Genomic DNA, 23,409 nt, shown 5'->3' with positions numbered 1-23,409 from the left:
TCCAGGAATTACCCAGGTGTTTGTTACCCAGGAATTACCCAGGTGTTTGTTATCCAGGTGTTACCCAGGTGTTTGTTACCCGGGAATTACCCAGGTGTTTGCTATCCAGGTGTTATCCAGGAATTACCCAAGTGTTTGTTATCCAGGTGTTATCCAGGTGTTACCCAGGAATTACCCAGGTGTTTGTTATCCAGGAATTACCCAAGTGTTTGTTATCCAGGAGTTACCCAGGAATTACCCAGGTGTTTGTTACCCAGGAGTTACCCAGATGTTACCCAGGTGTTTGTTATCCAGATGTTACCCAGATGTTTGTTACCCAGATGTTACCCAGATGTTTGTTATCCAGGAGTTACCCAGGAATTACCCAGGTGTTTGTTATCCAGGTGTTACCCAGGAATTACCCAGATGTTTGTTATCCAGGTGTTACTCAGGTGTTTTCCAGGAATTACCCAGGTGTTTTCCAGGAGTTACCCAGGAGAGGGCAGGGACAGCAGCCCAGCATCCCTGCCTGCACTGCACATCCCTGCCAGGGCCCTGCTGGTGGAAATTCCTGATTGATTTGGTGCATCCACACACAAAATAGAGAGTTAGAAAGGAATGGTGAATCCAGCCATGCTGCTGCTCCTCCATGAGTCATTCCTTGAGGAATTCTGGCAGCCCCAGGAGTTCATCTCTTTCCTTCCACTGCACCTTCCCTTTTGGAAAACAGGATAAAAGGATGGTTTGGGTGGAGAGGAACCTTAAAATCCATCCCATTCCAGCCCTGCCATGGCAGGGACACCTCCCACTGTCCCCGGGTGTCCCAGTGTCCTTGGGCACTGCCAGGGATCCAGGGGCAGCCACAGCTGCCCAGCCCAGAGCCCCCTGCTCCATCCATGGGAGGTTTTGATTATTTATAGGTTTTTATTGATTCATTTTTATTGATTCCCATTCACACTGGATCCCTTCCCTCCCTCCCACAGCTCCAAGACCTGTTGTTGAGAGAGAGGTTTGTATTCCCCTCTCATACCCTCCATTCCTCCACAGAAAAGGAAAATAAAATTCCAGGAGAACACTGGAATCCAAAGCAGCTCCAATTATCACACCTTTTGTCCAAATTTTGCCCAAATTAAATTGCAGCTTTAGCAATTCTAGCCAGTGTTAATGCTAATAATCCAATTAAATGCAAAGCGAGTCTAATTAAGGTAAATGAAGGATTTCACTGGCAGCATTAAGAACGTTTAAAATTAGCAAGAAGTGAAAAAGCCTGAGAAACACCCAGGGACTGAGTGTACTCCAGTGCCAGGCCCTTAAAACATAGAAAATTCCCATTTTTAAGGTGTAAATTATTCATCAGGAGCTGGCTGATGGGTCTGGAGTCTGTTCCAGGGCTCCCAGGGAAGTTTTGTACCTGGAATCTCCCTCTTGAGCATCTTCTCATCTCAGCTGAATTTGTCTGCACTCAAATCTCTAACACCTCACTACCCATGACTAAAAAGAATGGGATAAAAGAGGATTTTTCCAGCAGCTGGGCTGTGGGTTCCTCACTCTGAAGCCATCAGAAAACATCTCTTCACTGGGAGTCAGCTCCTTCCAGCAGCTCTGGCTGCTCCTCAGAAAGCTGGGGAAGTCAGCCTGGACACACCTGTGGCCAGGGGAGTGAGGCACAGAGCTCTCCAGGAGCAAGGGAACACTGAGGAGACACTTGGGATTAACATAGAAAGGAAAATTTAAATTAAAAAAAAAAGACCCAGAATAGCACAATTTACAGAAGATACCAAGATTTGTACAGTGCCATTGGTTATTTTCCCTTTTTCCATTAGATATATTCCTTTTAGGGTTGTTTTTAACACCCTGCACTCCCCAAACCAGGGGGATCACCCCATTTCTGTTCTGTAGAGGGGAAGTGGCTCCACACTCACTTTACTAATTAACATCCTTTAAGTGACTACACCTTTCCAAGGTGGGGTTCTGAGTTAGCACCCAATAACCAGAGCAGCCACTTCCTTTAAAAAGGCCAAGTGTTTATTTTTGTAGGGAATAAAAATACCTGCAATCCAAGAGAGACTCCATGGGACAAACAGAAAAGACACAATTCTCCTCTAGACAAGATCAGCTTCAAGCAGTGCAGGAACTGAAATGCCCCACAGAGACCCATTTGGGGCTCATTCCCCCCACAAATGTCCCCCAGCAGTGACACAGACACAAACAGCCACAGGGACACTCCCAGCCAGCACCAGACACAGTTTTAGAGACATTCCTACAAGGATCAGGTTGGGGATGCCAAGGAAAATCCAGCCAGAGGATCCAGTGCTGAGTTACTCCAGTAGTTTCTGCTACAATAAATAGACGGAAATACAGAAATGATATAAAAACAAGCCCTTGGTCCTGCCCTGCTCCTGCAGCTCCCAGGGGGTCACATTAATTAAAGTCATTAGCAAACCTGCCCTAATGAATGGCCCACCTGGCTGCCTGGTGCCAAGCACAGCCTTTATCACCCCCTGCTTCCTCAGCTAATTAATCAAGTGCTGGCTGATAATTAAACACAAATAGGACATGCACAGCAGGTTCCTCCCCCAGGGCATGGCTGGGTGTGCATGAGGGAAGGATGGAAACCAGAATAGCTGGGAGAGGTCCCTATAAAAACAAGCCCAGCCCAGAGCAGAGGGGTGAGAGGAGAGGAGAGGCCTTCTGGAATGTTCCTGGTCACTCCTGGGTACCCAGCACTGCATCCTGCCAGCAAATTCCTCTGAGTGCCCAAGGCCAGGAGCTGAAGGAGCCTCAACAGGAGCTTTTCCCTTTCCAAGGCTGTTCCTGGGGCTGCCTCAGCTTTGGGGGCACCTCTGAGGGCTCTCTGCTCCCAGAGGTGATGGAAACAACACCCCAGGGCTGCTCCACACCAGCATTCCCACCTGGAGACCCTGTGGGGCTCTGGGCACCTTCAGCTCCTGCCAAATCCCACTCTGCAGGGCTGGGGAAGCTCCTGAAGGCTCCCAGCTCCCTCCCAGCCCAGCCAGGATGGCTCTGGATCAGAGCAGGAGGATTTTTACTCCAAGGAATTCACTTGGAAAGGCAATCACTAAGCACAAGAACAGACCTAAAAGCTTTTACAAACTGCTTTTCCTCACCCCTAAAGAGGCCATGGAGAACTAAAACTATGGACAACCCAATTATTCCCCCTTTTTCCCTGCAGAGCAAACAGCACCAATTGGATTTTCTCTCCCACAGGTGACAACAGCAAAAGAAAACCCCAATTTAAGAATCCACAGAACAAAGTTCACATTGAAGACATTTCAAATGAAGCTCCACGAGTCCCTCTTGTGCTTCAGAGTAGGAGTTTTAACACAGAGCATGACAGGCCACTACAAGGTTACACCTGGTTGTAGCACAGGAGACACTGGGAAAAGGCAGGAAGGCATGGAATGTCCTGGAGAAACCATGGAAGGTCCTGCAGAAACCATGGAATGTCCTGGAGAAACCATGGAATGTCCTGGTGAGGCCATGGAATGTCCTGGTGAGGCCATGGAATGTCCTGGTGAGGCAGGAGCAGCTCCAGAAAAGGGGGAGTTTTCCACAAACTGCAGCAAATCTGATGCCTCTTCCCTCCCAGTTCTCCCAGTGTCAGGAATCCAAATGAAAAGAACTGCACAGCTCCAAATCACAGCAGGATTTCTGCCCTCACAAAGCACAGCTGCTCCCTAGGAATCCATCAGTGAAAGGAACTTTCCCCAGCAGCAGCAGCAGATTGCCAACAGCAGTAACAGCTCCTCCATTGCTCCCACACTTCCAGGGAGCAGAGGATGCTCCAGGATGCTCCAGGGGCAGGGAACACACATTTCCTGGGCAGCAGATCCCAGCTGAGCTCAGGACACTGCAGAGCTCTGAGCAGCTTCTCACTTCTGCTCTTCAAACAGCCCAGAGCTGCCACCAAACCCAAAAAGCTTCTCCCTCATTGGTTTTCAAACCATGGGCTCGTGGAAAAAGAGGAAACCCTGGAATCTTTTCCAGCCCCTAAATTCCAGCTCCAGCATGAAAGGCTTTTAATACACTGCAGCCTCTGCCTCACACTCCACACATGAAATCCAAGAGGTTTGAAAGACATAAATTTTTGGGTTTGGCTCTGTTGTGCCAAACCCAAAAATTAAAAGCAACAGATTACTCCAAGCTTACAACACTGAGTAACCTGGTGGTGGTTGTACACACTTGTAGTAACACTGGAGTTTTGTGGAGACAACCTTTTTAGGAACAAGGAAAGATTATTAAACTCCAATGGCAATTCCAAAGGCAAAGCACCACACAAACATTTCCAGGAGCTTTCTGCAAGATGGATTTGTACAATAATTAACCAATGGCACCTTTAAGTCCTTCAGTAGTCAATCAAAACCCTCTCCAGTTGTAGATCTCTAATGAAAATTAGAGAATTTATTAAAGATATTCAAAGAACTGATGATCCATAGAATAACTGGTCCTAAGAAGTGCCTGTCTTGGCTTATGCCCCATTTTCTCTCAGGTTTGGGGATGGATGTTGCCCATTGCCCCTGGAAAGAAAAGACAGGGCTGATCCATCACTCACACCTGGGTATTTCCAGTGTTCCATTTTTAATCAATCCCTCTTGCAGCTCCCACTTCTTCTTTAACAACTTTATTTAAGTGTGACAAACCCTCAATAATAAAAATCTTCCTCTTTGCCATTCCGGGCAGTGGCAAAACTCTGTGCTCTCTTTTTCCCTGGATCTTTCATGTGCTTTATAAAATGGTATTTTCTTACCCAGAACAGCCACTCAGGGAGGTTTGGGCTGGGTTTTGGACACTGGATCCACCCAGTGATTTCACCAAGGGTTAAAAGCACATGAGCAGAGTTATTGCACTTTCTGCTGTTACAATGGAATGTTTCTGCTTTCACTGGAGATTGGGAAGGCTCAAATATTTTCACTTGGCTTCCAAACTTTTTATAAAATAGCAAATCTGATTTGAAAACTTAATGGCAGCACCTAACTGAAACAACAGCTTGAGAAGAGGGCAGAGCAGCATCCTGAACAGAGCTGCACAGGGGGACTCAGTGCAATCCAGCACAGAACAAGGACAGTGGCACAGCTTTCCTGAGGAGGGGAACCCTCCAGGCTCCCAAGGCCTCACCACCATCTCAGAAATGTCCTCAGGCCTTGACCTTGATAAGCAGCAGCACCCTGAGCTTATCAGGAACACTGGCTGCTCCCAGGGCTGGAGTACAAACTCCTGGGTTTAGCCACCAGCCCTGCAATCTGATTTTTCTTGCCTGAATAACAAGGCAAGTGGAACATTTTTGTTATTGACCTTTCAAAGGAAGGTATTGACCCAAATTGCAGCCAGGCTGGGAAGTGACTCTGATAAAAGCAGCTCTCTATAAACAGGGAACTGAATTTTCCCCAGGGATACACCTGGACCTGGTCCCTGGGGCTGTGCCAGAGACAAAGCACTGCCAATGCTGCTCTCCTGGACTATGGAGTACTTTGGATTTGTGAGTTCAGCCTCTAAGGGAGCTCCTGTTGTGCTTACAGGGAATTCCACATAAACCCCTTGTTCAATTCCTTACCTGCTGATTCACTGCTGTTGAGTTCAAGTGCTGCTAGTGATTCTCTGATTCCAGGAAACCTTTAGGCCTGAACTGCTGATAATTCCAGGGCTCAGTCTGGGAGGATGCTCCACTCTGAACCCTGGGACTCAACAGGAGAATCTCCCTCATTTTATTTCATTCCATTTCATCCTGACCCTTTTCCATCCCCAGCCTCCATGCTGGTTGATTGTAGTTTTAGATTGCCTGATTTTCTATTTTAGTTTTTCTCTGTGTGCTTTAACCATTTAATAAGTTACAGAGTGAAACTTGCTAATGAATTTGGTCACACTTTTTTATATCAAACCTGCTTTTGCTGATGCCTCTCCCAAGGATTCTTTGGGTGACCTTCAAGCCCTCATTTGTGACCCCCAGTCCCTGGGAGAGAAGTCCTTGCTGCTGTTTCTTCCCAAGTTCACTGCCATGAGAGATACTGTTCATGAGACAAACAAAACATCCCTAAAGTTGCTGGAATCTGAACATTCCCTAGAATCACTCAGCAAGTGATTTTATCATTTCAGGCCCCATTTCAATACCAGAACACAGCCCCATCTGTAACTGCTGTCTCATCAATGATTCCACCTTGGAACAGAGTTACTCTCTTGCTTCAGTTTAACCAAGATCATAAAATAAGAGAGAAAAATTCCACATAAATGTTCTGCTGCCTTTCCTCATTTCCAATCCTCTCTCTTATCACAAATCCATGTGTTATGGGCTGGCTCTGCACTCCCATCAATAAAGGAGCTCCATAAAAGCTGCTGAACTCAGAAGAACAGCAAAAACCCTGGAGAAACTGCAGCAGAAGAAAACCTCTCACAAACACTGACTACAGACAGGACCAAGAGCACACTGCAAACTCCAGCACCAAACCTGCAGTGGCCTGGCTGGACATGGACACAGTCTCAGAGAAGGCACAGGGGGTTTGGTTTTGTGTAACAAATATGCATAGGAAACAAAACATGAATCAGCTCTGCTACAAGGCAAGGGTCCATGCAGAGATTCATTCACAGCTAAGAAAGGTTGGGGGGTTTTATCATTTGAAGACAGACTGAAATTTTTTCTTGTTTTAAGATGACCTTGGACTACCACTGAGAACAGATGGATTTGCATCCTTCCTCCTGCAGTTACTGCCCAGCTCCTCATGGAGTTGGCAAGATTTCTTCCAGCCTCAAACAGCAGAGCTGGCAGGCAGCCCTAACCCTCAGAAAAGCCAAGGTCCCAGGGATGCCAGGCAGGCTCCTGGCAGCTCTGCATCACCTGAGCTGCAGGAGGTGTCCCCCAGCAGCTGCTCCCCAGCCCTGCACACCCCTACTCACACTCAGCTGCAAATGGGGGCTGCAGCAGCTCCCCAGAGCTTCTCCCAGCAGCTCCCAGAGCTCATCCCTGGTGCTGAGCCTGCCCATCCTCCCTGCAGGCTCCGGGATCCTGGGGCTGGGCTGGGCTCTCCTTGTGCTTCTGCTGCCCCAGGGAGGGGCCATTGCTCAGCACAGGGGCTGCTCCCTCTGCACAGTCCTGAGGAGGAGTTGGGGCTTTGGCAGCAGCAGCTCCTGCCTTGGGTGAGGTGCAGCCTTTGCTGGGCAAGGGGCTGTCCAGGATAGGGAGTTTCTGCACAAATAAAAAGGCACAAAAACAAATAATTAATACCTAGATGCCAGAGAGGGACAAAAACCAGGTGTCAATATAACAACAGCCCTGTGGCAGTGCCTCTTTTCCAGGTCTGAAGTAGCTGGACACAAATCCTCAAATGCCTGACACAAACCTCAGGATCTGTGTCCAGATATTCCTGCCATGTCTGACACAAACATCAGTGTTTAACCAATAAAGCTGAATAAAGCTGAACTTTTCAGTATTCACATCACCCCAGCAAAGGGCACTGATGTTCTTCTCACTGGTGTATTTTAAAAACTGTATTTTGATTTGTTTGGGGGTGTTTTGGGGATTTTATCACACAGAGGTTTTCACTGAACCCTCATTTCCACCCAGCTGGGGTTTGATTCCTCTGCCATTTCCACTGGCCTGGTGTCAGCACCTCCTGCCCTCAGCCCAAGGATTCTGCAGTGCCCTGGAGAACAGGCACAGAACAGAGCTCCAGGAGCCTGAAACAGCACAAGCATCACTCATTGTCATGGAGCTCTAAATAATATCCAAGGCACACGGAGTACCCATGTTTGGAGCAAAGGAAGGAAGGCATTACTCTGAAATGATCTGACTTGGATCCTGGCCCCACAACACTGAATGGCAAAAAAATCCCCAACAAAACAACTCCACTCACATTTTTAAACTAAAATTTTAACAGGATTCTTTTTCCTAGCAGAGATATGAAGAGATGTCTTCGGTTACATTATTTTAAGACCTGTTTAATAAATTCGCATGAATTGTCAGTATATTTATCTGATTTGATTTTATGTGATGGGAATGGGGAAATAAATATCAATATTTAAATATTTACATTTTATATGTAAGTATAATTTTATACAATATATTAATATAATATATATGTTTATAATATATAGCATATTTAATGGCCAAGACTTATATATTTATATTGCATTATTACAGTATATATATATTTATACAATATCTTTATATAATATATTTCTAGCATATATGTACAATTTATCTATTTAATGGCCAATGTTTCTATATTTATATTATATATAGTTTTATACACTATATTTATTTAATATACTTTCAGTCTATATTTATATTACGTATATTTATGTATAATATATCTTTATATATTACATGTACAATTTATCTATTTAATGGCCAATGTTTCTATATTTATATTATATATAGTCTTATACAGTATATTTATTTAATATACTTTCACTCTACTTTTATATTATATATATTTATGTATAATATGTATTTATATATTACATGTACAATTTCTATATTTAATGGCCGATATTTGTCTATTTATATTACATAAAATATGTATATGTATAATTTTATACCATATATTTATTTAATATATTTTCATCCCATATGTATATGATATATATTCATATATCATATATATAATATATTTATATAATACATGTACAATTTATCTATTTAATGGCCAATATTTATATATTTATATTATATATAGTTTTATGCTGTATATTTATTTAATATACTTTCACTCTATTTTTTTATTATATATATTTATGTATAATATATATTAATATATTACATGTACAATTTCTATATTTAATGGCCAATATTTCTATAGTTATATTATATATAGTTTTATACTGTATATTTATTTAATATACTTTCATTCTATAGTTATATTATATATATATTATGATACATGTACAATTGATCTATTTAATGGCCAATATTTGTCTATTTATATTACATAAAATATGTGTATGTATAATTTTATACAGTATATTTATTTAATGTATTTTCATTACATAAGTATATGATACATATTCATATATCATATATATAATATATTTATATAATACATGTACAATTTATCTATTTAATGGCCAATGTTTCTATATTTATATTATATATAGTTTTATACAGTATATTTATTTAATATACTTTCACTCTATTTTTATATTATATATATTTATGTATAATATGTATTTATATATTACATGTACAATTCCTATATTTAATGGCCAATACTTATATATATAGTTTTATACTGTATATTTATTTAATATACTTTCATTCTATAGTTATATAACATATAAAATGTATTTATATAATACATGTACAATTTATCTATTTAATGGCCAATATTTATATTATATATAGTTTTATACTGTATATTTAATATACTTTCATTCTATAGTTATATATATTATAATACATGTACAATTTATCTATTTAATGGCCAATATTTGTCTATTTATATTACATAAAATATGTATATGTATAATTTTATACCATATATTTATTTAATATAACTTCATTACATATGTATATGATATATATTCATATATCATATATATAATATATTTATATAATACATGTACAATTTATCTATTTAATGGCCAACATTTATATATTTATATTATATATAGTTTTATACAGTATATTTATTTAATATACTTTCATTCTATATTTACATTATACATATTTATATATAATATATATTTATATATTACATGTACAATTTATCTATTTAATGGCCAATGTTTCTATATTTATATTATATATCGTTGTATACAGTATATTTATTTAATATACTTTCATTCTATAGTTTATTATATATATAATGAATTTATATAATACATGTACAATTTATCTATTTAATGGCCAATATTTGTATATTTATATTATATATAGTTTTATACGGTATATTTATTTAATATACTTTCAATCTGTAGTTATATATTATATATATATTATGATACATGTACAATTGATCTATTTAATGGCCAATATTTATCTATTTATATTACATAAAATATGTATATGTATAATTTTATACCGTATATTTATTTAATATATTTTCATTACATATGTATATGATATATATTCATATATCATATATATAATATATTTATATAATACGTGTACAATATTTATTTAATACATGTACAATTTATCTTTTCAATTGCCAATATTTCTACATTTATATTATATATACTTTTATACAGTATATTTATTTAATATACTTTCACTCTATATTTATATTACATATATTTATGTATAATATACCTTTATATATTACATGTACAATTTATCTATTTAATGGCCAATGTTTCTATATTTATATTATATATAGTTTTATACAGTATATTTATTTAATATACTTTCTATTTTTATATTATATATATTTATGTATAATATGTATTTATATATTACATGTACAATTTCTATATTTAATGGCCAATATTTGTCTATTTATATTACATAAAATATGTATATGTATAATTTTATACCGTATATTTATTTAATATATTTTCATTACATATGTATATGATATATATTCATATATCATATATATAATATATTTATATAATACATGTACAATATTTATATAATACATGTACAATTTATCTTTTCAATGGCAAATATTTCTACATTTATATTATATATACTTTTATACAGTATATTTATTTAATATACTTTCACTCTATATTTATATTACATATATTTATGTATAATATATCTTTATATATTACATGTACAATTTATCTATTTAATGGCCAATGTTTCTATATTTATATTATATATAGTTTTATACAGTATATTTATTTAATATACTTTCTATTTTTATATTATATATATTTATGTATAATATGTATTTATATATTACATGTACAATTTCTATATTTAATGGCCAATATTTGTCTATTTATATTACATAAAATATGTATATGTATAATTTTATACCGTATATTTATTTAATATATTTTCATTACATATGTATATGATATATATTCATATATCATATATATAATATATTTATATCATACATGTACAATATTTATATAATACATGTACAATTTATCTATTTAATGGCCAATATTTCTATATTTATGTTATATATAGTTTTATACAGTATATTTATTTAATATACTTTCACTCTATTTTTATATTATATATATTTATGTATAATATATAGTTATATATTACATGTACAATTTATATATTTAATGGCCTATATTTATATATTTATGTTATATATATCGTTTTATACAGTATATTTATTTAATATACTTTCATTCTATAGTTATATTATATATAAAATGTATTTATATAATACATTTACAATTTATCTATTTAATGGCCAATATTTATATATTTATATTATATATAGTTTTATACTGTATATTTATTTAATATACTTTCACTCTATTTTTATATTATAGATATTTATGTATAATATATATTTATATATTACATGTACAATTTCTATATTTAATGGCCAATATTTATATATTTATGTTATATATATCGTTTTATACAGTATATTTATTTAATATACTCTCATTCTATAGTTATATTATATATTATAATACATGTACAATTTATCTATTTAATGGCCAATATTTCTATATTTATGTTATATATAATTTTATACTGTATATTTATTTAATATACTTTCATTCTATAATTATACTATATATATATTATAATACGTGTACAATTTATCTATTTAATGGCCAATATTTGTCTATTTATATTATATAAAATATGTATATGTATAATTTTATACCGTATATTTATTTAATATATTTTCATTACATATGTATATGATATATATTCATATATCATATATATATTTATATAATACATGTATAATATTTATATAATACATGTACAATTTATCTATTTAATGGCCAATATTTCTATATTTATGTTATATATACTTTTACACAGTATATTTATTTAATATACTTTCACTCTATATTTATATTACATATATTTATGTATAATATATCTTTATATAATCCATGTACAATTTCTCTAATTAATGGCCCATATTTCTATATTTCCATTACAATACTCCCATGCTAAGGCCAACACCAATCCCAGTTAACCCTTTCACCACAGGCTGTCCCCCTGGCTCACGTTCTCCAGCTGGGCCGCGCTCTCCTCCAGGCTGACGCTGTGCCTCAGGCAGCTCAGCAGCTGCTCCAGCACGCTCTGCTTGGGCTGCATGCCCTTGTCAAAGCGGTTGTACATCCCACACCAGAACCTAAAACCAGCCAGAAACAGCACTTAGGGGCTCAGCTGGGCATCACTGCCAACAAACAGATGCTGGGTATTGTTTATAACAAACCAAGATTAGGAATTCATTTGAAAACTTGCCACGGCATTGGATTATTAAATTCGGTAGCAATGGGCAACCTTTCTTCAAGTTAAAAAACCTGGCAGTAAATATTAGAATAGGATGAAAATACTTTTTTTAATAGCTGATTTCTTGGAAGCTTGGGCAGCTTATCTTCCACTCCTTAGTTTGCCCTGATGCCTCAGGTTTGAGCTTTTCTATTTTTCAGGTTCTGTGCTGCTCTGGTTTGAGGGTCTGGGCTTCATATGAGGGGATGGTGAGCTCTGTGCACAGAGCAGGGAGACAAAACAATTCCTGCTCCAGCTGGGGACCAAGGACAAATGACCCAAATCTCAGTCCAAGAGCACAAACACCGTGGGCTGAGAGAGAAAAACAAGCAGGGTGGGACTGCAGGGGCTAAAGCTGGAATGGGACAATGAACTGCAACATGGAAATGGAGCAGAACTGATCACAGAACTGTGACCGGTTGTGCATTTTGTGACCATTTTGGTTCATCTTGGGTGCAACCCTGGCTGGGCTCTTGTGCTGCCCAAGGTGGATCCATTGAGGCCTTTTAATAAATCCCTGCTTTATTCTGCACTCTGTGTAGTCTCTGTTCTAGGTCAGCCTTCACAAGGCATCAGCCCAACCTCCCAACTTTCATTTGCACACACAGTACTTAAAATCCCATTTTCATTTCCGTCTCTCTCAGCAGGGCCCAGGAGTGAGGCAGAAACAAAGCCTGGGAAAAATCCTGAACTGGGCACCAAAATTCTTGCTTGAAAGACTTCCTTAATATACATTAAAAAGGAGGAAAAGAGGAACTGTTTCACACTTCAGTGTGACAGAGCAAGCAGTCGGGGGGTGCATGTGGTTCTGTCTGAAGTTCTGCTTTTCTTTGCCTTTCCCCACCCTCTTTTCTCAACACCAAATTACAAATATTATTTTAAATTACAGCATCTGGATTTATTTTACCTTTGCACTGCTCCTCTTAGCTTATGCCTGAGGAATGGAGGGGAAAGGTAAAACAAACCAAGCTAATCAGGGCAAATTTATTTGATTTAACATGAGTTATTAATGAAGGAAATGTCCCCCTCCTTCCCCTTCTTAGCTGAGCCACTTACTGGAAACTGAAAGGTAGAGTGTTTGGCTGAAGCTCTTTGTAAGCTGTAAATCCTCTGTACAAAGGATTTCTCAACTCCTGCTTCCTCTGCAAGAGGAAAGGCCACAGGGAATGGGTCTTCTCAAAGATTCTGGCAAGTACAAAGAACATCTGATCACTAAAAAAAGCAGCAAGTGGATTATTAACTGCAGCTGTTGGGAGCAGAATTAGATTAAGGGAGCTAAGAATTGTTTTTATGCTGGATCTGATTGATTTCATAAACACAGGATATTAAAATGGACACTCAGGGATATCTGCAAGTTTTTGTTGTGCTCCAAAGCAAAACACCTTTTTAGGGATATAATTATTTTTTTTTTCTCCCATAGGTTAAGGGTAACACTGCCTTGATAAATGGTTATGATCCACAATCTCCAATCCATAAAGCACACCCCTCTGCAGCCATTCCAGGGGATGTGTGGCCTCCAGGAGCCCCCAGCTCACCTGAGCTCCTCCCTGTCCCTGTGGCAGGTGCCCAGGAAGTTGCCAAACTGGCAGGAATAGACGTGGTCATGGATCTCCAGCAGGAAGCGCTCGCTGAACTCGAAGGAGCAGGGGAACTGCTGCATCAGCTGCCACACACACTCCACAAACTGTGTGAACACAGGGGACACCTCCTTGGGGTCCCCATCCAGGTGGCCACACCTACAGAGGTGCAAAAAGCAGAATAAATCTTCTGTCACCCACCACAAAACATCCCCTTGCCATCCTTCTGTCATCCATCCAAATCAAGCCCTTTTCTTCCAGGTCAGGTTTATGTTTTGATCTTGGGAAAGTGGCTGGGATGCTCTCCCAGGGATTTACCAGGAGCATTACCAGGTCTGGCTGGAGCACTATGGAGGGGACAGAGTGGGGTGACTGTCCCTAGAAATGCTCAACAGATGTGTGGATGTGGCATTTGGGGACAAGGGTTAGTGCTGGTGCTGGGTGCTGGCTGAACTTCATGATCTTGGAAGTCTTTTCCAGCCTGCATGGTCCTGTGATTCCATGATTAGCACTCCTCAAATAACAGAATTTTGCAGGCAGGAAAACACCCAGAATTCAATCCATGATTTTGTAAAGCAATAAAAACACAGTGATGAAATAACTTAGCAGTTATTATAACTTAGCCTTAGCAGACCCTGGCTCTGTGTCACCATTGCCAATATTTTCCCAACATTTTCTCCTTTCAATTTCAATTTTTCATGGGATCCCCTAAACCTGCAGACAGTTTTGGTTTCACTCCCCCACCCCAGAGGAATGTGCCCCTCTCACCTGTGTGAGAACTTGTGGCCCATTGCAATCCACTCCTTTTCTATCAGGACCTGCAGGTTCAAAGCAGGGATTAAGAAAAGAGCATTAATTTGGTTAAAAAAGCAAAATGAAACCTTTGATGTTAAAGCCTAAAAAGCGGACAACCTGCTGACCCTATTGCTATGAATACATCCCCGGAAATCAATGGGAACAGCAATTGTGATTTATAGATTATCCAGTTACCAAGGCAATGGCCCTGCTGGAATCAGAACTCATTTCAAAACTATCATTTTGAGGGAGTTTCTAAGTTGTTAAAATCATAATATATAAATATATTGAGCTCAAAGAATTAACAGCTTAATATTACACTGTGCTATTTAATTTAGAAAAGAGTGTTGTAATATTCAGCAAAATAAATCAGCAAGTGGAGTTCAACAAATGTTTAACAGACAAAAAGAAATATATGAAGTACAGCTGTGTAATGAGGAGTTCAGGGTGAAATCAGAACAACTATGTGGCATTTTCAAAATAGATTCCTGTAGTTACAGAAAATAGTAACTGTTATAATCTGTTTTCCTTAAAATAAGATAAAATAATCTGTTTTCCTTACAGATAAATATGATAAAATAATCTGTTTTCCTTACAGATGTCTCACAAGGAACCACCTGACTAAAGCTGCATCCATCATTACTTTGCTGGATCATATTTAAAGATAATTCCTGCTATCATGATCCAGATTAAGAGGAGGAAGGGAGAAACTCACAACAGAGTTCTCAGAAAACTTCATTTAAATTGCTTTTTGAATTTTTCCATTCCTTGCACTGCTGATGAATTAATTCAGGAATAAGCCCATGTCAGGGGACTTGTGCCCACAAACCATGAGGACAGACAGGGATGTGTCTGTGTCACTGCTCCTGAGTGAAATCCTGCCCTCAGCTCATGCAGGATTGTTCAGCAACAAAACCCAGGCAGATGTTTCATGTGCTGATGGAATTTAACTGTTAAAAGACTGCAGTATAATCCAGAAATAAAAATAGAAACAATAAAACCAGCCTGGAGTGCAAAGAAACAGTCCTGGCACTGGAAAAGGCAAAATCTGCATTGTTCTGATTTCAGGGATTCCTTCAAGGAGCTCTCCTGAGACAGAGCAGCTCCTCAGGTATTTAACCAGAGATGAATGGAAAGAAACATCACAGACTGCCCTGAATTCAGGCAGGGATGGCTGCAAATTCAGAAAAAGCCTGCACTAGAAGCAAACAGCCAAATGAAAACTAAATGGCTTTAAAAAAGGTGTGAAATGATGGAGATGTGACTGATGGACAGGGCTGAGTTCACCCAATTTCAAATCCCAGCAGGTAAGAGACCTGCAGGACAAACTCCTCCAGCACTTTTTGGTGGATTGCTGCCAGAGCTGCATCCTTTGCTGAGATGTCTCATTAGTGGCTCCCATGTAGACATTGCAGGAAACAAGGATTTGGGAATTGTCAATCAGCTGCTGCCGTGCTGCTCACAGCAATTGCAGCTCATTACAGAACCAAAGCTGCTTCATGTAGGTCACCCATTTTGTCCCGGGAAATGGCCTGAGCCCTTCCCCAGGGCCTGCTGGCTCTGGAACTGCAGCATGTCCTTACCATGAAGCCTTTGAAGGTCCTGTAGAAGGGGTCCAGCAGGAGGCTGGCCAGGGAGCAGACCTGGGCCGTGCGGTCCCAGCCGTCGGAGCAGTGCACCAGCACGCTGGCCCTCTCCTCCCTCACAGCCTGCAGGGACACAGCACAGGGCTCAGGGAAAGGCTGTTCCCCACCTGCACCACCCCAAACACCGGGGCAATGGGGGCCATCTCTCCTCTGGCCTGTGGAAATGCACCAGTCCATCAAGAGAAGCCCCAGCTAGAGCCAAGTGCTGCAGCAGGCTGGTAAAAACAGCCTCTGTTGTCACAGACACATTTTATGAAAAATCCTTTCCTTAGGATTTTTCCTCCTGAGAAGCTGGGAGGCCTCAGGAATAAAATGTAAACAATGGTTATCTGCTGCTGTGGAATGCAACAGGTGCATCTGGGATTGGTCTCGTGTGGTTGTTTCTGATTAATGGCCAATCACAGTCAGCTGGCTCAGACTCTGTCCCAGCCACAAGCCTTTGTTATCATTCTTTCTTTTTCTATGCTTAGCCAGCCTTCTGATGAAATCCTTTCTTCTATTCTTTTAGTATAGTTTTAATACAATATATATCATAAAACAATAAATCAGCCTTCTGAAACACGGAGTCAGATCCTCATCTCTTCCCTCATCCTCAGACCCCTGTGAGCACTGTCACATCCTGTGATCTCTGGAAGGCCAAGGATTCCCAGGCTCTTCCTTGAGGAAAAAAATTGGTGGATGAGTAAAAAACAGTTGGACACCCAGGGATTAGAACTTCAAGTTAAATTAAAAGAGTTGATGCCAGCTTCCCCCTATCCCATCACCTTCTGCCACTTAAGGCAGGAGAGAAACAGGCGTTTCTTGCTCGTGATGTGGGCAAATTGTGAGAGATGCTGCCAGGGACACAGCACAGGGCTCAGGGAAAGGCTATGTCACCTGCACCACCCCAAAACCCCAGGGGAATGGGGGCCATCTCTCCCCTGACCTGTGGAAATGCACCAGCTCATCAAGAGAAGCCCCAGCTACAGCCAAGTGCTGCAGCAGGCTGCAGGTAAAAACAGCCCCTGTGATCTCTGGAAGGCCAAGGATTCCCAGGCTCTTCCTCTGAGGAAAAAATTTGGTGGACAAGTAAAAAACAGCTGAACACCCAGGGATTAGAATTTCAAGATAAATTAGAAGAGTTGAATCCAGCTTCCCCTATCCCATCACCTTCTGCCACTTAGGGCAGGAGAGAAACAAAAGTTTCTTGCTGGTGATGTGGGCAAATTGTGAGATAACCAACATTTACTACTCACTCCTCTCACCACATACTTCCTGCACACCCTGTATTACTCCTGAGTGATTTCCTTCCTTCTGCCTGACCTGCAAAGCCACCAGCTCTGCAGAAATGAGGACTGTGTTGAACAATCAAAATTAGTGTCCACATCACATCAAACCAGGAGAAAACAAATCAGTCAAAACAGTCCCTCAATTCAGGCAGAGCAGTGGGTGTATAATGAGCACAGGGTTAGTTGTTTGCACTGCTATATAGGAAGGTTTATAAAGGTAATTTATTCACATTTTGTGATCTTGTGTTTCACATGAGCTCTAAGAAAGTCCTGACACATGGCACAGGACCTGTATTTGCCCAGCAGCTGCACAACCCAACATTTATGGAGAGATTAAACCAACCTGAACAACACCTTCTCCTCAGAGCCACCTTCCCAGCCCTGCAGCAGTGCCCAGCAGAGCAGGAGGCATTGTGGAATGCAGCTGGAGAGCAGCTTTACCTTGGCCAGGAAGACACCTGCATCCATGACAGCCTTGATGTGCCGTAACCAGCCCGAGTTCTCCAGCCCCGTCAGGAAATCGCTCATGGAGGGAGACTTCATCTCACACACTGGGGGCACACACAGAGTCAGAACAGCATCCCCTGCACTCCTCACCATCCCCCTGAATATTTAAAGTGCTTGCAACAATATCCTGTCTAAAGGACACACTAATTGTTGTGTATCTAAAATTCATAACAAAAAAATCGCTGGTTTTGTGAGAACCAGCGATTCTCACAAATTTGAGGCTCTGGAAATCTCCTCCTGCTCTTTGTTTAAAGGGTAACTCATTATTTATTCAGCTGTGGTTTTTCCAGCAAAGAGCTGTTGCTTCACTCTACATCACCATCACATCTACCACCACTCACTGACTTGCCAAAGATTTGAAGTTATTTCTCTCTAATTTAGAGGCAGAAATAACAAATCTAACCTTGAAGGCAACTCAGCTGCTCTAATGAAACCCAGCACAAAAAACACTTGGAGTAATAAAGTTCAGAACACTCCACAAGCCCCAGTGAATGAGATTTTATCACTGCTGGAGAAGAACATGGGAGCAAACAAGTTTTTATTCTGCCTCTTCTCCCAGCACACAATAAATCTGTCAGGAAGAGGCAACTGAGGACCCAGAGTTGTGATTAGGCCACTCTTTTGCAGGGGGAACAGCCCCATTTGTGTCCAAGATCACCATGGATCCTGCAGGGCCACCTGGGAACACCAATTACCCAACTATTTTGGAAAAAAGATGAGCATTATGGTGCCTACTAAAATATTAAACTCCTATTTTGGAGGATTTGAATTGCACAATTGTCCAAAATTCTATCGGTGAAACTCTGGGCCTCATTACCCTCTCAATTCCCAATCTCAGGTGACTCTTTTGCTGTGCTTTGCATTCCTCCCTATGATCACAATGAGCTTAATTACTCTGCATTTTCATATATTTATATATTAAAACATTAATTTAATACATTTTAAAGGAGTTTGGTTAAAAGGAATCAGAAATAAATGAAAAGTCAGAATGAAGTATGTATGAGACTCAAGTCTTTGGAAGATCATGCATCTCAACTCAGAAATACTGTCAATAATCCAAATATAGCAAACCCCAAAAAGCATTTCTGAACAACCTCTGTTGGTTTTCCTTCAATAAGTCATGAAGCAGCAATGAGACTGGCTTAGCTGTAAAATGTAATATTTCTCTAACCTTTTTCTATTAATTTAGCACATTCATCAAGGAATGCTTTTAGTGTAAGTTGCTATTTTTGAACCACTATAAAACCAAGAACAAAGAAAATGTCAAGCAGGAAAGCATTTTAACAGCATTAACACTTTCAGCCACCTGAATGCAGCAAACAAAACAAGATGCTGACTTTGCTTCCATCAGAACAGGTTTGTGCACAGAATATTTGGATGTTTGGCAGGAAGTTCTGTCCAGAGGGGTAAGAAAGACAAAGCCCTCCAGGGCTGTACCCACCTTCCAGCAGCTTCTGCAGGCTGCTCCTCATCACATGGATGTTCTCTATGCCAATGAATTTAAAACGAATGTTTTCATAATTATCTTCATTCTCATAGCCCTTCCCAGCAGCTCTGTTGGCCATGGCATTCAACTGGCAAATTCAAGGAGCAGAAAAGAAAGAAAATCACAACAAAATTCAGAGAGGCTGTTTTGCAATTTCTTTTTCTTTTTTTTGTTTAAATCTCCCAGAAAAGTTCTGGACAAAGCTGTTACTCAGCTGTACTTCCCCACCTCCCAGACAGTTCTTTCAGTTGTTTCATTAAAATTACTGCAGTTCATTAGTCAGAGGCTCATTAAAGCCCTGCTTAGGGTAGTATAAACACCCAGTTTCTGCTATCAGAGACACTAAACCTGCCCTGAGTTTATCTAGGGAAATTCAGAGACAGGCACTGGAAAGCAGAACTTGGAAAGCAATTTTTAACATTTTTACATACATGGTATAGAAATAGCAAGGGAATTCCCAATTTTCAGACATACATGCACAGAGAAAATGAAACCACCTGAGGGAAACACAGAAACACAGAAGTTGAGCAGAAAGAACAGAGCAACTGCAAGACAGAAGCAGAAAGGAAATCAGTTGCTTTAACATTCCCCAAAGCAGCTCAAGAGCTACCAGGACATCTCTGGTGGGGACACAAAACAGAGCAGCTCAACCCCTCCTTATCAATTTGGGCAGCTTTTGGGAGAGAAGAGTCAGATGTGGTGCAGACACCTTCAGAACTGTGAAATAACCCCAGTGCCTCAGTTCTGCCAGAGTGGGACAGGATGGCTTACAAGAAGTGCCACCAATTATAAATTCTCCCCTTGTCACTAAATGCTTTAGCACAAATTGCCACCAGGGATGGATTTCAGTGGCACATCCCTGCCACTGGCAGCTGTCTGTCCCAGAAGAAATGCACATATCATGGCAGAACAGGGCTCTCCAGGGAATGTCACAGTAAAACCAAAATACACACTGGAGCAAGGCAGGAAACACTCCTTGTTTCCCCAAAAATACACTTTTTTTCTTGCCCTTGCCACAGTTTAACTAATCTTGTAGTTTATATGAAATAACTGCAAGATCTGAACACTGAAGCAGGTTCTCAGAAAGCTCCATTTTCAAATAATCAGAGCAATTGAAATCTTTGCATTTAAATAACTGTGAGCTATGAAAACCCTTGTGTTCTAATTGGTTTCTAACAACACTTCTAATCCAAATGTTTACAGGAGAATCATTGCAATTGGTTTCTAAACTCAGTTTCTCAAGATGACAGTCATTAAAATTTTCATTTTGCAAATATTTCCTTTCAAATAAACCCTCAGCTCTCAAGTTCTAGCCCCAAATCATGGGGCTGAGTTGCATTAAGCTCCATCATGAGTCTTACTTTTAAAAGGAAAGAAAAGGGGAGGGATTGCTTTTCACAGCTGCACTTCCTCCCAGATCTGCCAGTAAAAGCACTTCAGCCTTGTGGAACTGAATCCTGAGGCTTCTCTCCAACTCCACTTCCAGTTCTCTCCTTTATCCTTTAGGACTCTGCAGGAGAATGCTTCACTGTCCCAGCCAGGTTCACAGCTGCCAGCTCCATCAGGTCATCCTGAACACAAACCTGTCAGGAGCCAGGACATTGCTCTGGCTGCCCTGGAGGATTCCAGATCCTGGCAGGGGCTCAGAGACCCAGGCACAGAGTCACAAACATCTGAGCCTTTGATTTTAGCCCATGGAAACAATTGCCAACTTTGTGTGAAGATGTACAAGCCACGAGAGTTTGAGTAGAATAATAGAGAATTTGTCACAGGGTGAAAATGTAGAATTTTGGGGTTTTAGAATGGGGGTTCAGGAGGCAAGATGGAAGAATCTGGGTGTGTCCAGTCTGTCTCCTTCTTCTTCTTGGCCTCCATCTTCTGCTGTGATGGTGGCACTTCTGGATTGGTTTAGAGTAGAGACAGACTGTCTAACATAGGTGATAGGTATTGGAAAATTATTGTAAATAATGTACAGGTAGTTTTTAGGACAAAAAAATAACACCACCCCAAGGGCAGTCAGTGTCCCTCAACCCAACCTGCCAGACAGACCTCAGAGGATCAGACAGACAATGAATTAGATAAGAGAAAATAAACAGCCTTGGGAACAAGAGCCAAGGAATCCTGTCTTCTTCTTCGGTCTCAGGGCTGGGAAAAAGAGATTTTCTAACACCTCAGGGTCATCTCAACACAAGAGACCTCGTCAAACCTCAAACCCAGGATACTCCAGGAGGCAAAAATCCTCAGGATCAACTTCACATTCCATTTGTACACTCTGGACCAGGAGCCCAATCCCACATTCCTCTGCAGGACTGACTGATCCAGAATGGTGACAGAATGACTGGAAACAGCACAGCACGTTCACACAAGAGATTCAAAAGCAGCCCAGAGCCCATGGAGGTACCTTTGGCCTCGTGTCTACAACATACATGAAGGGGCAGCCGGGGTTGGCCTCTCGGATGGCCTGGAGCATCTGCTCGTCCTCCAGGCAGCGCGCGCTGAACCCGGCCAGGGGCTGGCTGCAGCGGCACAGGGCGGCCTGCAACACACACACACAGACAGACAGACACACAGACACAGGGTCAGCCTGCTGCCAGCGCCCTGCTCCTGCCCCACAGCCCCTGGGCTCAGCTTCAGCCTCTGCTCCTGCCCCACAGCCCCTGGGCTCAGCTTCAGCCTCTCCTCCTGCCCCACAGCCCCTGGGCTCAGCTTCAGCCTCTCCTCCTGCCCCTGGGCTCAGCTTCAGCCTCTGCTCCTGCCCCTGGGCTCAGCTTCAGCCTCTGCTCCTGCCCCTGGGCTCACAGCTTCAACCTCTCCTCCTGCCCCAGAGCCCCTGGGCTCAGCTTCAGCCTCTGCTCCTGCCCCAGAGCTCCTGGGCTCAGCTTCAGCCTCTGCTCCTGCCCCAGAGCTCCTGGGCTCACAGCTTCAGCCTCCCCTCCTGCCCCTGGGCTCACAGCTCCAGCCTCTCCTCCTGTCCCAGAGACCCTGGGCTCAGCTTCAGCCTCTCCTCCTGCCCCTGGGCTCAGCTTCAGCCTCTGCTCCTGCCCCTGGGCTCAGCTTCAGCCTCTCCTCCTGCCCCTGGGCTCACAGCTTCAGCCTCTCCTCCTGCCCCACACCCCTCAGAGTCACGGGACACACACTGGGACATTCCACAAAGTGACAAATTCAGGGAACTTGCAGTAGTGAGGGTGAGGAGGTTCCACCTGCTCTGCCTGATGGTCACCACCCCAAATGTCAACAGTTCATGGAATCCCAGAATGGTTGGGTGGAAAGGACCTTCAAAATATCTCATTCTGCCCCCTGCCATGGGCAAGGACACCTTCCACTATCCCCAGGTGCTCCAGCCTGGCCTTGGGCACTGCCAGGGATCCAGGGGCAGCCACAGCTGCTCTGGGCACCCTGTGCCAGACCTGCCCACCCTCCCAGGGAACAATTCCTTCCCAATATCCCATCTGACCCTGCCCTCTGGCAATTTAAAACCATTCCTACTTGCCCTGTCACTAGGTTCCCATATAAAAGTCCCTCTCCCTCCTTTCCATGAGCCTCCTGAAAGTACTGGAAGGCAGCAATTTCTCATGTTTTCCATTTGGTTTCTATTCCAAACCATTCTTTGAAGTTTTTGTTATCAGTTGCTGTTGGACATTCAGAGCAGCACAGGGTGTATTTTAAGGAAATTTCTTTAGTTTCCAGCACAGCTCCAGGCAGTGCCCAGGTCAAGGCATGCTTCCTCAGGAAAACAACAATTTGGCTGTGACTGAATTTTCCT

The 23,409-nt window shown here is 41.0% G+C and overlaps 1 protein-coding gene across 1 annotated transcript in view; it reads right to left on the bottom strand.

Annotated features, from left to right (window-relative positions):
* Nucleotides 1-1,982: 1,982 nt before the first annotated feature.
* The window catches only part of MTMR8 (myotubularin related protein 8), a 28,805-nt gene continuing 7,378 nt past the window's right edge, over nt 1,983-23,409 (bottom strand). The window contains exons 6-14 of the mRNA XM_063170289.1: nt 22,048-22,182; nt 19,602-19,734; nt 18,095-18,204; nt 16,323-16,448; nt 14,713-14,762; nt 13,903-14,103; nt 13,424-13,552; nt 12,101-12,227; nt 1,983-7,174 (exon numbers count right to left, since the gene is read on the bottom strand). Coding sequence (XP_063026359.1) covers nt 6,947-7,174; nt 12,101-12,227; nt 13,424-13,552; nt 13,903-14,103; nt 14,713-14,762; nt 16,323-16,448; nt 18,095-18,204; nt 19,602-19,734; nt 22,048-22,182 — 1,239 coding nt within the window. The 3' untranslated portion in view covers nt 1,983-6,946. The remainder of the gene's footprint in view (nt 7,175-12,100; nt 12,228-13,423; nt 13,553-13,902; nt 14,104-14,712; nt 14,763-16,322; nt 16,449-18,094; nt 18,205-19,601; nt 19,735-22,047; nt 22,183-23,409) is intronic.

The sequence above is a fragment of the Melospiza melodia genome, chromosome 16 (assembly GCF_035770615.1).
Source record: "Melospiza melodia melodia isolate bMelMel2 chromosome 16, bMelMel2.pri, whole genome shotgun sequence".
In the NCBI taxonomy this organism is placed as follows: domain Eukaryota; kingdom Metazoa; phylum Chordata; class Aves; order Passeriformes; family Passerellidae; genus Melospiza; species Melospiza melodia.
The sequence above is the reverse complement of the archived record's forward strand: the minus strand, read 5'-3'. Positions and strand labels throughout refer to the sequence as shown.